Raw genomic sequence first — 16523 nt, forward strand, 5'->3', positions numbered from 1 at the left:
AACCGTAAAATATCTTGTAAAATATTCATTTTTCGATTACCTTACCTTAATAGTTTTATGTACAAAATAATGAGAGGAATCAATTGGTGTAAAGAAAACACATAGTTGTTTCGAAGAAAAAATATGTAATTTGCAATTAACAATTCCATATTTTTTCTTAAAAACAACTATGTGTTTTCTTTACACCAATTGATTCCTCTCATTATTTTGTACATAAAAGTATTAAGGTAAGATAATCGAAAAATGAATATTTTACAAGATATTTTATGGTTTATGTAAAATTAAGAAATTATTTCAAGCATCATAACTCAAAAAGTACTTAACGGAAAGGTACTTAATTATAGTGTTTTGGAAAGCTCTCGAAATAAGCTACAAGAATGTACAAAAATATATAGGGTATTCCATTTAAAAAAATTGAAGTGACCTTCACGTGACCTTCAAATGACTCTTCAAGGTCAAACCAATGATACCATCTTATGGCCCCCTCGAAACCATACAACTTTTGTCTAAAACATTTTTCTCTATCTTGCTTATTTTTCGAGTTATTTGGCTGCCTAAGTTAAAATGGGTCACCCTGTATAGGTCATCGGTATACCCACTAAAACCCCCGCGGTGGCCTTCCGCGCTATGGAGGGGCAGGCAGGGAGCCGGAACTAGCTGTTGCAATACATCGGCTGCCCTGGCTGTTGCTCCCCTCCGCGCTTAGGACCCGGAGGTTTTGTGCTTACCGCCGGGTCTCCTTCCCGGGAGAGGGCATTGAATTTATAATTTTCCCTCCCCCTTTCTCCTTCTTCTCTCTACGGGTGGGCGGGGCTACGCCGCCCAACCGTCTTCTTCGGGAATTTGTTTCTAGCCGCCGGGGGTCCCCACCCCGCGGTGACTGGGTCCCGAGGAATGCACACCGCCACCCCATCTCGGTGGGGGTGGCTTGTGCAATCCTGTAGGAAGGAGGGGGAGAGAGATACGTCGCTCCCCCTCCTCTCTATCTGCTAAAACCAGGAGCCTCCCTACAGTAGTAGGGGTACTCCCGGACCTCCTCTTCCACCCTCACGGTGGAATCGTCGGGATAGGGCCGGAGCCCACTCCTATAACTTATCCCGTTCGTTTCTCACGTGTGGGGGGGGCTAATTGTGACAGGGGTGGGAGCACAGGCGGGGTAATATCCCGCAGACTTGCATCTCACCCCTTAGCGTCACCTCCTCCTAACAGGAGGTGAAGCCCCCCCTTGTAGTCTTCTGACCAGGGGCCAGGAGTCTAGGGAGGAGGGTCTGTCTTCCTCCTCCCCGTCCGTCCCGATCACTCTCAGCGACCGCTTCCGCCTCATTGCGGCAGACCCTTTCCGCCTTTTCCTTCTGGAGCATTACTGCTTCGCAGAAGGAGGAGAAGGCGGACCACACCTCTTCACTGCCGACCAAGGCCGGCAGCGAAAGGTCCTCCTCCACTACGTTTTTGAGAGCACGGCGCAGCGTGTCCCACGCTGGACACTCCAGTGTGTGCGAGCGGGATCCGTTAGCGCACGGTGCGATAGCGCACCAACCCGATAGCACACGAAAAATTGAACACAATTCCCGATATCCCACGTCCCTTTAGCACACGTCCCGATAGCACACAAAGTAAATCGCGCACAATCCCGATAGCACACCAATGAAAAAGTACACGCACAGACTGCACCCCCGCTCCCCGTCCCCCCACCCCATTGCAAACCCATGTGGAACCTTGTGTGCTATCGGGACGTGTGCTAAAGGGATGTGGGCTATCGGAAATTGTGTTCAATTTTTCGTGTGCTATCGGGTTGGTGCGCTATCGCACCATGCGCTAACGGGACCCTCCCAGTGTGTGCTGTGCCGTGTCCCTCCCGTGTCCACAGTGGTGGCAACCTGTGGTGGGCTCCCTTCCAATGCAACACAGATACTGGCCAAAACACCAGTGGCCTGTGAGTATCTCCGTCGCACGGAAAGTGACCTTCTTTTTTTGTAACGATGAGGAAATCCTTTATGGATATCCGTGCTCCCCGGGGAGGGAGCGAGGGGTTATGTCGGACTCCCGGTCTGAAGGATCGGTTTACCGACTAAAACCTCACCTGCCTACTCGGGTGTCTGAGGGAGGACCGGGGATACAGAAGCATTCCTTCCGGACGTCCCACCCATCCGACCTAACTCTGTGGGCAAGCACCTCTCCGTCAATTAGATGCCGGGTTGAGGGGCCCGCCCACGCTGCTGCTGTTACGCGGTGGCTCCTTCTCCAGTTGTGGTGCGGAGGGGCATCACCCCCACGCCACGCCCCCACGGGGTTTCCGGGGGGCGGGGTCGGGGCTCGAGTCTCCCGCTCGAGTCCCGGCCCCCCGAGCCCGGAGTGGGTCTCCCTCCCTCCCCAATGGGGCGGAGAATCGGATTTACACTCCGGGCTCTTACTGTTGTCCCTCCTGGGGCGTGTTCCCTCCTCTCCCTTTAGGGAGTGGGATTCGGCAGTGCCCCTGGAGGGCTCCATCTCTCCTTTGGCTGCCGCTACGGGGAGCCCAATGACTCCCCGGAACGACACTCCTCTCTTTCCTCGGCCGGGGGCGGGAATGTCGCATTAGCGGCCCCCACCCCTGTCGAGGTCATCCTCCCCATCGATGTTCGGGGGAGGGCGGTGGGGGCTATGATGCCTCCGCCTTCGTGGAGCGGGCCTCCGTCCGGCAGAGGCATCCCCCCGTCTCTCGGCGGGTGGGAGAGGCACCCCGGCGTCTTCCTTCGCCTCGCCTCTTCGCATGACTTTGCTGCAGAAGAAGGACATTGCCGTGCACGCCTCTCCACTTCCAACCATTGCTCTTATTACGGTCGGAAGGGAGAGGTCCGCTCCCACTGCGGTCGTTAAATCCGCACGCTCGGCCGCCCATGTCGGACAAAACTCCAACGTGTGCTGCGCCGAGTCGTGCGGGTGACCGCAGTGGTGGCACTCCGCGGTGCGCTCCTTCCCAATCCTGCACAGGTACTCACCGAAACATCCGTGTCCGGTGAGCACTTGTGTCATTCGATAGATGATGCCTTCACGTTTGACCCTGTCTATCCAGTCGGTAAGACAGGGTCCTATGGCCTCGACGGTCCTTTTCCCGGCAATAAGGGGATCCTCGAGTGACCTCTGCCACTCGAGTATCGTGAACCGTCGAGCCTGGTCCTTAACCATTCGACGGACCCGACCGGTAATCTCCGCCCCGTTTTTACGAATCCCGCGAACCCACCTGTACATATTACTGTACATTCGGGCCGCGAGATTCAACGGGAGCATACCGGTCAGGACCATCGCCGCCGCATGGCTAACCGTACGGTAGCTCCTAGCCGCCCTTATAGCCACCCGCCGCTGGAGTATGCGCAACAGATCTCGCAGCCAGCGGGTGACCGCTACATCTTCGGCCCACACTGGATCCCTGTATAGTGCTACCGACGCCACTACGGCGGGATAGACCCGGCGAACACTTCCGCCCGGTCCCCCGAGGTTCGGGAGCAGCCGGCTCAAGGCCATTGCCACTCCCTCTACTCTCGGGGCCAGACGACGAAAGTGCTCGCCGAAGAACCAGGTCGCGTCCAGTTGGAATCCAAGATACTTGATCTTCTCCCCAACCTGGACGCGAGCCTCACCTACTCGGATGAGACTCTGATGAAGCGCACCACGCTCTCCAGGGCTATTAAGGCTCTGGTGGTTGCTTCCCCCCATTCTTGTCCCCCGGCAAGCACTAGAGTGTCGTCTGCTACGCAGACGACACTGCTGCCAGGGGGAGGGCTGACCGGAGGACATGGTTATAGGCGAGGTTCCACAATAATGGGCCCAAAACCGAGCCCTGTGGAACCCCGCACTCAATGTACCTCTCACGTACCGTCGCGTCTCGGTCTGTGTAGACCAGTATCTGGTCTCTGAAGTAGTCCCGGACCACTGCGGTGAGATATGGGGGCACACCGGCGTTCAAACGCCCTCATAATCCACTGCCACGGCAGGGTGTTGAAGGCGTTGGTGATGTCTAACGACACCGCCATCAACACCCCGCCATCCTCCACTTCGGCCTCCACAGCGGACCTGACGCGCAGGATCGCGTCCACAGTGGACCGTCCACTGCGGAAGCCGTACTGGTCCTGACTTAGGTCAGGACCGGTCCGGGACAAGTACCGGACGAGGCGGTTGGCGATGATCCTTTTCAGGATCTTGCCCGCCTCGTCCAGCAGACATATGGGACGATACGACGAGGGTAGGTCCCCCGGCATGCCTCCTTTGGGAATGAGGAAAAATGGCCAAATTGGCCCTCTTCCATTCCGGGGGGAAGCAACCTTCCTTAAGGCACCTACTAAAGAGGTGCCTCATATAGCCAACCAGCTCCTTAAAGGTCAAGGCCCATACTTTCCCGTGGACGCCGTCAGGTCTGGGTGCTTTCCCGGATTTAATTCTCCTGACGGCGTCCCTCACCTCCCCCTGGATTACTCCCAGCTCTTCCTCGTCCCACTCCCCCTCCGGGTTGTTTTCCGAAGCAGGGATGGACGCGACGCCTCCTCCAACTGGGAAGAGGGTCGTCACAATCTGCTGGACGAACTGGGGATCCAGGATCTCTGTAGTTGGGGGGCGCGCCCCCTTCAGCTTCTTCATGACGATGCTGTAGGAGCGACCTCACGGATCCTGGTCCAGGGTGAGGATCAACTTCTCCCAGGCCCTGGCCTTTGCGGCCTTTATGGCCGCTCTCAAGGCCTTTTTGGTGGCGTTGTATGCCTCCAAAGTCTCCTCAATCCTCGCGGCTCTCTAACGAGTGTTACGGATCCTTCTGGCCCTGTCATAACTTCTTCTTTGGCGGACGGAGGAGCGCCTGAGTTCGGCAATCTTCTCCGTCCACCAATATACCGCCTTCCTGGGAGAGGAGCGGATCCGGGGCATGGATGCGTCGCACGCATCCTGTATAATTCCCCGGATCCATTGCACCTCTTCTAACAGAGGTAGTTCCTCTTCCCCTCTCCCTTCTCTCTCCCACATTGCCGCGAGGATTGAGGAGAACAGGGCATCCTCCTCTATCTTCTTAAGGGCCCATCGCCGCATTCCACCCTTGGCCTCTCGGCGGCGGGTGAGCACCTCTCTGAAGGCGGGGGCGGATGCCATCTCTATGTATCTATGATCAGACAGAGATTCGGCATCCACCACTACTCTCCAGTCGCTGACTAAGCGCGCGGCCAGGGGGCTGAGCCAAGACAGGTCCACAATGAACTGCCCCTGTGGCCGCACGCAGGTGCTCCTCGTGCCTGAGTTGAGGATACTCAGGCCAAGTTCCGCCGCCCATTCCTTCAGGACGTTGCCCCTCCAGTTCGTTTGCGGGGAATCCCAAAGCCTGGATTTGGCATTGAAGTCCCCCGCAATCAGCACTGGACTCGGAGGGAGGAAGAGCCTATTGGCTCACTCCCCCATCCGGTCCAGCCTCCTCGTGTATTGGGCAACGTCTAAGGCCGGGCTCAGGTAAACGCTGAATACGGCGATGCGTCCCCATTGCGCTGCAACATACCCCTCTCTTGCTTCTATCAAGGTGCAGGGGGGAAGTCTGTTGCTGCCCTCCATGTTATTGCCGCCTTACCGCACGAGGACGCCATCCATAGTGGATGATGTGCGGGTACCTCGTACGGCTCGGCGACAATTCCTAATCCACAACCACGCTCCGCCAGGTTGTGCACAAAGAGATCTTGTGCCTGACGGGCGTGGTTGAGATTTGCTTGCAGGATTCTAGCCATCCCGCAAGCTTTAATGTTCCTCCTCTCCCGACCTCATCACCACTATGTCATCGGACTCAGCGGATTCAGAGCGTTTGGGTTTCCTTTTTCTTCGGCTCTCTTGGTTCGGGTTCTTTGTCCGAGCCTTCCAAACCTGTTTGATTCGCCAGTCTCTTTTTTGCATATGCAAAAATCCTTCCCTCAGTGATCCCACTCGACGTAGAGGGGATTGGAAAAGCTGGGGGAATTTGTTCCACCTCCATTGTAGTGGGGTTAGGGGGGTTTGGGGAGGGTTCAATCTCCTCGGCAAGAGACACGGCGCAGCACACGCTGGAAGTATGTCCAGCGTGGAATGTGCTGCGCCGTGATCTCTGTAACGAGGTTGGTAACGACCTCTCGCTGCCGGTTCTAATAGCAAAGATGCTGAGCAGCGAGAGGTCGTGGAAGGCGGTCGCCTCCTTTTGCGAGGCAACTATGCTTCAAAAGGAGGCGGCCGAAAGAATCCGCCGACAAGAGGCAGAAGCGGAGGAAGATGATGCGGCAGCGGAGGATGTTGCCGTTGTCGCCGCTGCTGACGATACGGACAGCAGCGAGGAGGAGGATCTGGAGGAGGTGGAATCGAAGGAAGGGGCTGGGAACCTTCCCCCTCTCCTCCTCTCCCTCCTCGAATACTGAAGCTTAGGCCTCGTGGTACATGTAGGGGATGGATACAGTCACAGTCACCCCCTCTTCGACGGAGGGGATGACAATATGGAGGGTGGACGGTCAGGAGACATTGTCTCACTGGCGACATGTCCGCCCTCCAGTCCCTCCCCAAACATAACAGAAGGCGAGGAGACGAGACTTAGTCTCTCTCCTCGAAGCCGCCCTAGCGCGGCTGCGACTGAGACATAGGCTACGGCCCCCCTAACAATGTGGGGGGAGCTACTTCCCCCCCGGGAAGCTGGTTGCCTTTTGGCGGCAGGGGAGGGCGAAGCCTCCCCGGCTTGAGGGTCGGGTGGCTTAGTCCTCCCCCCGAGTAGGGGGGTCATCGGGGGGTCCAACACCGCTACGGCGGTGGACTCCTCCGCCGGTAACTCCTCAGAGGGATAAGGGTGGATGGCCCGCAGCTCGCAGCGGGGCATCTGCCCGAACCTCGGAGAATGGCCCCTGGGCCGCCGCCGAATCCCAACTCCTACGGGAGCGGAGGGAGTGGCGGCTCTGGGGCACGCGGGGGGCCGGGCCTCGAGCGGGAGAACTCGAGACCCGGCCCCGCCGTGGAGGGCGTGAGATGGCGGTGTGGCCCCGCTCTCTCACGAGTTAGGAAACTTTTGGGAGGGGGACCTTCTGTTCCCTCCAGGGAAGGATGCCCGTGCGCGACCGACGATGTCTTCCGGTCGCGGCGGGCCGTGCGGGGGAGGCTTGATGGGGGCGGCGCCCTGAAGTATTGCAACTGCGAGTCCCGGGGCGCCGTCCCTCCCCCTCTCGCCTAGGATGGCCACCCCAGGGGTTTTAGTGGGTACCTCCGTTAAATAGGAGAAGTCCCACATAACCCTCGCTCTCTCCCCGGAGAGCGAGGGTATCCATAAAGGATTTCCCCTGGGTTACCAAAGAAAAAAAAAAAAGGTTTAATCTCCTCCCTTACTCTTCTTTGTGGCCGCTCGACAGGCCTTGCTTCCCACTTTATGTTTAGTGGGAAGCTTGTGTTCGGCGCACAGGGGGCAGTGTACTTCATTAGTACACCCCTGTGCGCGATGTCCTTCTTCGCCGCATCTGTAACATTTACTGCGGTCCACGTTATTTGGACAGCGCAATGCTACATGCCCCCCTCCAAGCATTTAAAGCATTGGAGGGGGCGGTCATCCAACATCTTCACCCCGACTACAGACCACCCTGTCTGTATCTTCTCGGCCTCTGCAATCTTATTGGCCAGGATAGCGGACACCTAGCCCAGATCGTGCTGAGTCCGTTGGGGGTCTTCTTCATCATCCTCACCTTAATTTCCTCGGGGGTGCACTGACCTTTTTGGACCAGTGACTCCCTCACCTCAGCAGGGGTGATGGAATCGTCCAAGCCCTTGAGTCTTATCTCCGCCATTTTGCAGGGTCGGGTGATTTTCACACCCTCGCCTCCAATTGCCTCGCGAAGTTTGGCTGCAAGCTGGTCTGCTTTGCTAGCCCTGTCCTCTTCGGCCACCTCAAACACATAACCTCCGGTTATGGCCCTTCTCGGCCGTACCCCGTTGATGCCAAGTTCAGCAAGTTTAATCTTGTTTCTGGCCTCACCTATCACCTTCTCATATACCCCGTCTTGGTACGTGATGATTACTATCGCAGTTTTTGGCGGCTTCCTCTTTTTTGCCTTTCCTTGTGGAGGGGTATTGGGTGATTTGTTTACCTCTTTACTTCCTCCACTTTGGAAGGCTACCTTGGCGTCCTTTTTCCTCCCTCTTCTTCCAACTACCTCCGCATAGTACTCTTCCTTTGGCATGGGTTTGTCCTCAGCGGTGGTTGCCTTCTTTTTCTCCTGAGTCTTTTCTTTGTTGGGGATCTCAGGTTGCACTTTGGTCCTCCACTCTTTGGATTGTTCCCCTTTCTTATCCTGTTGGGCACTCTTGCCCGCATTTCTAGATTGGGGGTTTGATCCTTTCTTGGAAGACTCAATCCTCATTTTCGCCATCTCTTCCTTTATATTCTCCAATTTCTTCTCAGCTTGGATCCTTTCATTTTCCAGTTTCTGGAACATGTCCTCCTGTTTTTTTGGACATGTTACGTGGGGTGTTGACTAGGTCGTTACTCTTAACCTTTATCTTGTCCCTACCCTTCCTCCTTTGTGTTTCTCTTTTCAATGGGGGAAATCATTCCTTTCGGAGAGTCTCTTCGTTTTGGGTTGGATTAATCTCCATTCCCATATCCTTTTTCTCTCTTTGGGAACTTAGGGTCGCCCCACCCTCGGGTGGTTGTGCGATTCTCTGTTCCCTATTCCTCTCGAGGTTCCCCCCATCTTTGGATAGATGTGGGCGGCTCGAGTTTCCCTTTCCTGGGTTACTTAAGATCACCCCACTTTCAAGTGGATGTGTGGTTTTCTGTGACCCTCTCTTTCCCTTTCCTTTTACCTTAATTTCTGTTTGGAGCGGTTTCCCGGTCTTTACACTGTCTCTGAACTCTTTATCTTCATAGTTTGTGCGAAGCTAATTATATTCCTTTTTCAGTCTTGCATTTTCTTCCCTGAGTTCTTTAGTCCCTCTTTCTTTATCTTCTTCGAGACTTCTGATCTTCTCTGCCATCTCCTCAAGTCTTTCACTTAGGTTCTCACCACTAGCTCTTTGCCCTAGCGTAACCAGTGCTCCTATTATTACTGCTGTGGCTTTCTTAATCTCCTTCGCAATGTTGCCTTTGATGTTTTTTGAGTAACAACGTACGCGTATATTCCTCGCGTTCTGCTAAGCAGTGTGGCATCTATTTCTCGCGTTGGTGCCATTCGGAAATATTCAGCGTACTTTTCTTTCTCTGCCTGCCACTTTATTGCCACCTTATGGCCTTGGTCTGTTGTGGGTTGTTTGGAGCAGATATGCCTCTTCTCAGGAACTTTATTCGCTCTCATCTTCAGTTTCGCTCCTTATCCGTTCCTCTTCCTCCCTTTCCCTTTTCTTTTCGTACTCCCCTGTTGTTACGGAGCGTCCCCGCAATCTCTTTCTTTTTTCCTTTGGGATCCTCTCCTGGGATCCTTCTTCATTGTCCACCTCTTCTGCAGACGTTGACTCAGGGTTTGTCCTTGCACTATGCGCAGATGTATCCCTGGATCCCCTTCCTTTCTCGCTTCCACTGTTACACCTTTCAAGAATTACACAGGGTACTTTGTTGAACTCGCGTATCTCCTCGTCAGGATTCCCTGGACCCTGTCCCCCTTCTCTAAGAGAGGGGGGGTGTAGTGGTGTCCTTCGTCCACTCTTACTTTTCTTTTTAATTTTTTATTTGAAGTTTGGGTTTTTTTCATTTTCTTGGGTACTCATTTTGGTTTGATCCCATTCCCCACTGCAGCTCCCTCGGCCGGATATACCCTCACCACCGCCGGGAGTGTCCCGAAACATGACCGGCAACACTCTCGACGGGGGGCCCCAAGTTCCTCCGGGGGGCCGAGATATACCACGGGCCGGTGGCCAACGGCAGCACCGGCACTGGGTTCCGTACTCACCCATGGGGGTTTTGACGCCCCCATGAGCTTTCAGGGATCCCATGAATCCGATTCCATGGGCACTGCAGTGGGTGGCGCCATCCAGGGGGCCCCATGGATGGGGCGAGGCAGCCGCTCCCCTACCTCGCCTTGCCCGCCGTGGCGACCAGCTGTTTTTCCTTCCCCAGTCTTCTAGACCGGGGGAAACGCGCTGTCCCGGTGGCTGCCGCTTCGGAAGGGGAAACGGTCACGGCAGCCACCGGGTACCCAAACTCTCGCCGCCAGACCCCGACCTCGGAATATGTCCGAGCGGCTCTGGCGGCTGGCAGCGGTTGGGGGACCAGTGGGGGAGAGATTCCCTTCCATAGACACCCAGCCGCTGCATCCTCCGTCGCACCGACCCGAGCTCGGAATACGTCCGAGTGGCCCGGTGCGACCCGGGCTGACAGTCCGGGCAAGCCCGGTTGTCCGGATATCTCTGGACGTAATCTGTCGGCCCGTCGCCTCTCCTACCTGGCGCGTATCCTGGAACCACGTTCCAGGCCGTTTGCCAGGCGGTGGAGGCCCTCTCCCTTGTGGGACGCCGCTTCCACTCCGCATAAGGGGGACGCCCAACTATGGACAACACCTCGACGCAGAGTGGACCGGCCACCACATCCCTCCAACTGGGGATCCGGGAGATCCCATGCCAGGCCGCACGCCCTGAAAAGGGCGTCGTCCTCAGACACAAGGTCCCCCTTCTCCCCATCTTCCCCCTCGAGGCCAGTGGCCGAAGCCACCGGTACCCCAAACAGGAGCATCAGTCCCCGTGCACGGAGGGGGAGTAGAAACCCTATCGGTTCCGTGCAGCCGGGTGCGTACAGTCAGGGCCGCCAGACCCCTATCCGTGATGGGCCGTACGCCCGAGGCCACGGAAAACCTCTTCCTATTCTCCATCCGCCGGGGTGCGAGGCAAGCCTCGTCCCCACCGGGAAGAGAATGAGGAAGTGCTATGGGATCGCTTAGTTCAGCGCCCCGCCTGCCCGAGCCGACAAGAGAGAGCTATGCTCTCCTAAGTCGCCCCAGGCGGCCGGGACGCCTTAAGCCCCTCCGCCGCGTCAAGGCGGATCCCATGGAAAGGACGGAAAGTGACCTCCCCCTGGGCCCTGCCCACCCATTCTGCGAGACAGGGTCGGATGGCACCGACAGTCCTCTGACCCGGTGTTCGTGGGTCGGAGAGGTGGGCATTCCACCTCTCCAGCATGGACTGTCGGGCTTGGAGCCGGATAGTCTTTTTGGCCCTTGGTGGTAAGGGCCGCTGTCTCCTCCTTCGGAGCTCCCTCTCTAGCTCATATATCTGTTGATACATAAGAGCGAGGAGCTCCAAAGGGGCCAGCCCGCCAACAAAGAGACCGCCGCATGAGACCGTCCGGTATGCCCTTGCTACCCTCGCGGCCATGCTTCTCTGTATGCGACGAAGCACATCTCATGCTCATCACATAGCCGCGAGTTCCCTTGCCCATACGGGCGCCCCGTATAGGGCTATTGAATTGACGGTGCTCACGTAGAGTCGGCGGACTCTGCCATCCGGGCCCCCCGGTTGGGGAGGATTCGGCCTAACGCCGCCGATATCCTCTCCACCCGGGGGGGCTAGGGCATCAAGGTGATGCCCAAATCTCCATTTACCATCCAGTAGAAGACCGAGGTACTTTAGCCGGTCTCCTACCAGGACGGAGGTCCCACCCACATGGAACTGGGTCTCGGGCGGCTTTCCGGAGGCTCGTCCGTGAAAGAAAAGCGCCTCCGTTTTGTGCGCTGCCACTCGGAGACCCATCTCCGTAATACCGCGCACCACGGTTGCCACAGTCATCTCGGCCTTGGCCACTGTGTCTTCCCAGCCATCCCCGGTGGCCACCACTAGCGTGTCGTCCGCATAGCATATCGCGTGGCACCCTCGGGATAAAGGAAGGCAAAGAATCCTGTTGTATGCGAGGTCCCAAAGTAAGGGGACCAACACGGACCCCTGCGGGACCCCGCAATGGATTCTCCTCTGGAGTCCTCTGGAGTCCGTCCTGGTCGATGAACTCCAGCTCCCTGTCTCGGAAGTAACTGTGGATAATCCCCACGAGGTATGGGGGGACCCCGTGTTTTCTTAGGGCCTCCCTCACGCCGTCCCACGGCAAGGTGTTGAATGCATTGGCGATGTCTAGCGACACCACGGCGTCTTCCGCGAGGAACTTGACGCGCAAGACAGCGTCGATAGTCGATCGCCCCTCACGGAAGCCATACTGTTCCTCGTGGAAATCCATCCCCTTCCGAGACAGGCACTGGACGAGGCGGCTGGCGATTATTCGCTCGAATAGCTTGCTCACCTCATCCAGCAGGCATATCGGCCTATATGCCGAAGAAGTTCCTGCCTTTTTGCCTTCCTTTAGGAGGAGGACCAGTTTGGCCCTCTTCCATGGCTGGGGGAATTCGGCTTGCCTGAGGCACTCGTTAAACAGAGTCCTCAGGCGTTCGCCGAGGAAGACCAGAGCCCGAACCCAGATCTTGCCAGGTACTCCATCCGGTCCGGAAGCCTTATTGGACCCGATTCGCCGGACAGCTCGGACAAGATCTTCCTCGGATATTTCCTCGTCCTCGGTAATGTCATGGGGCCCGTAAACGTCAGGACCCCATTCTAATGTGGACTCCTCCACCCCTACAGGGAAGAGGGTGTCCACCACTTCTTCGAGGACGTGGGGATCCAGGGATTCCGTCACGGGGGGCGCCCATGCTCGGTGTTTATTGAGTACTATTTTGTATGGGCGCCCCCACGAGTCCGTGTTGAGAGACTCGATGAGCTAATCCCAACACTGGGCTCTGGACTTTCAAATTGCCAAACTCAGGGCGCACTTAGCAACCCTGTAAGCAGCCAAAACCTCTTCGATGGCTTCTTCTTCGCCCGCGGGACGAAGACTCTTCCAGGTGCGCCGGGCCTGAACGGACGAACGCCTCAGTTGGGCTATTTCGTCCGTCCACCAATATGTGGCGCGGCGCGGGCGGGACGTGGCTCGGGGTATGGCAGCATCGCAGACGCGCTGCATGGTGCCCCGCAACCACTCCACTTCTTGCGGGATGTCTCGCCCAGTGTCTCCGTCTCCATGGGCCCATGTTACCGCCATAAGAGCGGTCTCAAGCTCCTCCTCCGAGAGCTTCTTATGGGCCCACCTTCTTGTGCTAACACTCTCTCCCCGCGAGGTTGGCGAAGCACCGGCTGACGCGCTGAGCCCAGGACCATCTCAATGTAGAGATGGTCCGATAGAGTCTCTGTATCCTCTAACACGCGCCAGCCTGACACCATTCGTCTCACCCCCGGGGAGCCAATCGTAATGTCGACAATCGACTCCCCTTGGGAGCGGACACAGGTGCTCGCTTGGCCTTCGTTGAGGATGTGTAGGCCAAGCGAATTCGCCCACCCCGCTAGGATGTCACCTCTGTGGTCGCTTGTTCGCGAGCCCCAAGCCAAGGACTTCGCATTAAAGTCCCCGGCTATTAGGCATGGGGAGTGGAGATGATCCCCAATGATTATCCCCATCCTCTCGCGGAGCTCCTCGAATTGGGCGACATCCCATCTGGGAGGGGTGTAGCACCCTATAAATATGGTGGGCTCCCACCTCGCCGCCGCATGTCCCACTCCCCTCTTCACAACACTTAAAGAAGGGGAGTTTTCAACGGCAGCCCTCACGATCGCCACCGAGCCGTTTTCGTCCCCGACCCAATTTGGATTTCTTTCTGGGACTGTATACGGCTCGGCTGCAATAGCCAACCCGACACCACGCTCTAGCAGGGTCTGAAAAAACAGATCCTGCGCTTGTCGAGCGTAGTTCAGGTTGGCCTGGAGTATCTTGGCAGCCATCTTATTACTGGCTGCCAAGCTCCTCCGGCTTCGTCACCATGAAGGCCTCCTACTCTTTTTCCGCAACAGGGGGGGACTCTTCCGGCCTCTTCTTGGCCTCCTCTCTCGGCTCCCTCTGTGGGAAAGGGGCTACCTCCGGCTCCACTCCCTCCATTGCGGAGGAGGGGCCGGCTCCTACCTCCTCTACAACCATCGGTTGAGAGGAGGTCTCGAGGATCGAACTGGGGGGCTTTGTGGCGCCCCCCTTCTCTTTCTCTTGGGCGCGATACACGCGCGGGAGATTGCCCTGTGGTTTACAGGGCGCCCGATACTGGTGCATTCCGGGCATTTCACCGGTGATGCACAGTCCCGGGCTAGATGACCAGGCTTCCCGCACTAGCCCTATTTATCTGGGCCGCTGCCACATTGCGCCTTCACGTGTCCTTTTTCTAGAAACTTGAAGCACTGGAGGGGTCTCTTCTCCAGTGCTTCAACACGGGCGTTCACCCATCCTACTCGTACCTTTTTGGCCGCGACCAACTTATTGGCCGCGACCAAGGGACAGCGCACCCATAGAGTGCCAAGGCCAGCGCCGAAGGATCTAATTTCCCCGGTCTTGACGGAGCCGGGGTCACATCCTGTGGCGTTCGCAATGGCGGCTGCGACGTCCTTCGCCTCGACCGATTCATCGAGGTCTCTGGCCCGCATCTCCGCCATTTGGGTGGACCTTGAGATCCTCACCCCTTCTCTCCCGGCAAGGACTTCGTCCAGCCTCTTGGCTAGAGCGTCGGCCTTGCTTACGTGGTCCGGGCCCCCTATCTCGAAGATATGGGCACCCGTGACCGCGCGTCGAGCTCCCATCCCCTCGAGCCCCAGGCTAGCCAGGTCGATTTCCTGAACTGCCAGCCTGAGATTCTCCTTGTACCCGCCGGGTGGGCACGTCACGACCACCGCGGCGGTACGAGGGGGCTTCCTCCTTCCCTTCTTCCCTTTCCCCTGAGCGAGGGGAGAGGCGTTGGGCTGCGTTGCAGTCTGGGGGGAGCATTCTTCCTCCCAGTCTCTTTAGGTTTAGCTGCCAGGGTAGGTGCACTCACAGTGCTCTCCCCGACAGTTTTGTCCTTATCGCGGGCCTTCCTGTCGACCACCTTCGACCATGTTTCATTGCCCCCCTTAGCAGGGGACGATGGAGCGGGTTTGGTGGTGGTCAGCTCTCACTTCTTTGGGGGAGCTTTCCCTGGCTCCTGGCTGGGCCCCGATTGATCCTATGAGGGTTGAGGGGGCTGCGGCTCCCTTTTCCCTTTTTGGGTCTTCTGCGGACCGATCTGGGAGGCAGGAGTCCTCTCCTCACCCCCTTTCCTCCCTTTCTTCGTTTTACTTCCCCCCCTTTTGTGCTCCTGCACTTGTGGCAAAGGGCACGGGAGGATGAGCTTCCCTCTAGAGCGGTACGCTCCCCTCTGAGAGTTGGAGGCTTTTGCCTCTTTCTCAATGATCGAGGGAGAGACGTAGGACTCCAGTGTAAATGGAGCGGGGTGGATGTCGAAGGTAGAGTGGGAGATACGTGTCTTCCCTCTTAAGGAACTCAGCTGACTCTTAATAGAGTTCAGCAGATCCCACGCTGATCCCCTGAACTCTGGCCCGCTCTCGTCCTTGTGGATTTTAATACCCTCTAGGACGGGAGTCAACGCCTCCATTAGGACGTCATGTTCCGCCCTATCCTCTTCTCTCAGGCCAGGCGGATACGCCTCGACCTGCCGTTCTACCCCTTTAAGGGTTAGCCCGAAGCGAAGGAGGCCTTTCCCTTTTGGAGTGTCCCTTTCTTCCTGCCGACCCCTTTCTTCCTCTTCCCCGAGGAGTGAGAGGGGGAGGAGGGGCAGCGATGCTCAGTTGAGGAGGGGGCATGCCCTTTCCCTCCTCCTCCGAGTCTGACGACTGCGCGACCCTTCGCCTCTTTGCGGAGGAGCGCCGCTCGCGGATTGAAAATGAGGGGCAGGGAGCGGTCGGAGGGGGGAGAGAAGGTTTTTCTATATCTCCACCTTCTTTTTGAGCACTCGGTTCTCTGCCCGGAGCTTCTCTAATTCGTTGCGGATCACCGCAAATTCCCTGCTTCCCTGATCCTCTCTGGCACGCGTGGCCATAATACTGGTAGCCGCCCTCATCAGTGCAACGGCCCCATGGAGCCGACCAGGCTCCCTTTCATATTGTGTGAGCAGTCCGCTATTTTGAAAATTTTAGCAGACTGCTCAATCATCCTGGCAACGATGTCCTCTGTCGGAGCGCTCATCTGTTCGTCCTCCAGATTCTTCTCGTCTTTTTGGACTTTGGTCCATTTCCTGCCTCTGAGGGCAGAGGGACGAGCTGAGGGCCACTGCTGCCCTCCTCTCTTTGTTCTCTTCCTTTTGTTGGCGACCCTCCTCTTCTCTCCCTCTTCTGGGCCCCTTCGCCAAGTATCTCGGCGATATCGCTCTCGTCCTCGCCCTCACTACCGTTCAAAGAGTTGGCATCCAACCTGCCGACCCTCTTCTGGGAGCTTGAGGGAGTCATCAGCAGTGTCCGGGCCGGGAACACGTCCCTGCTCGCACTGCCGACACCTTCTCCTTTTCCAGTGGGAGTAGAAGTGGAAGTGCAGGGGTTTCCAAGTCCATTCGGACCTGGTTGTGGTTCCTCCTCTTTCTCCTTCTGTATATAGCGGCGACCTCGCTCCAACCGTCCGTGGGGCCCCCCCGAGTGGTGCCGCCCGCAGCAGTACCCACGAGGTCAAAGGCGTGGGACCCCTGAATGCCCATGGGGGCGTAAAAAACCCCCAT

The 16523-nt window shown here is 57.1% G+C and overlaps 1 protein-coding gene across 1 annotated transcript; it reads right to left on the reverse strand.

Annotated features, from left to right (window-relative positions):
* Window positions 1–12996: 12996 nt before the first annotated feature.
* LOC145968975 (uncharacterized) lies at window positions 12997–13740 on the reverse strand. Its single transcript, XM_083094858.1, has one exon. It carries the CDS (start codon window positions 13738–13740, stop codon window positions 12997–12999), a length of 744 nt encoding a protein of 247 aa, XP_082950984.1.
* Window positions 13741–16523: the final 2783 nt, after the last annotated feature.

Source organism: Camponotus vicinus, unplaced genomic scaffold, assembly GCF_025532165.1.
Source record: "Camponotus vicinus isolate PSW18456_S1 unplaced genomic scaffold, iyCamVici1.0 SCAF_3, whole genome shotgun sequence".
Taxonomy (NCBI): domain Eukaryota; kingdom Metazoa; phylum Arthropoda; class Insecta; order Hymenoptera; family Formicidae; genus Camponotus; species Camponotus vicinus.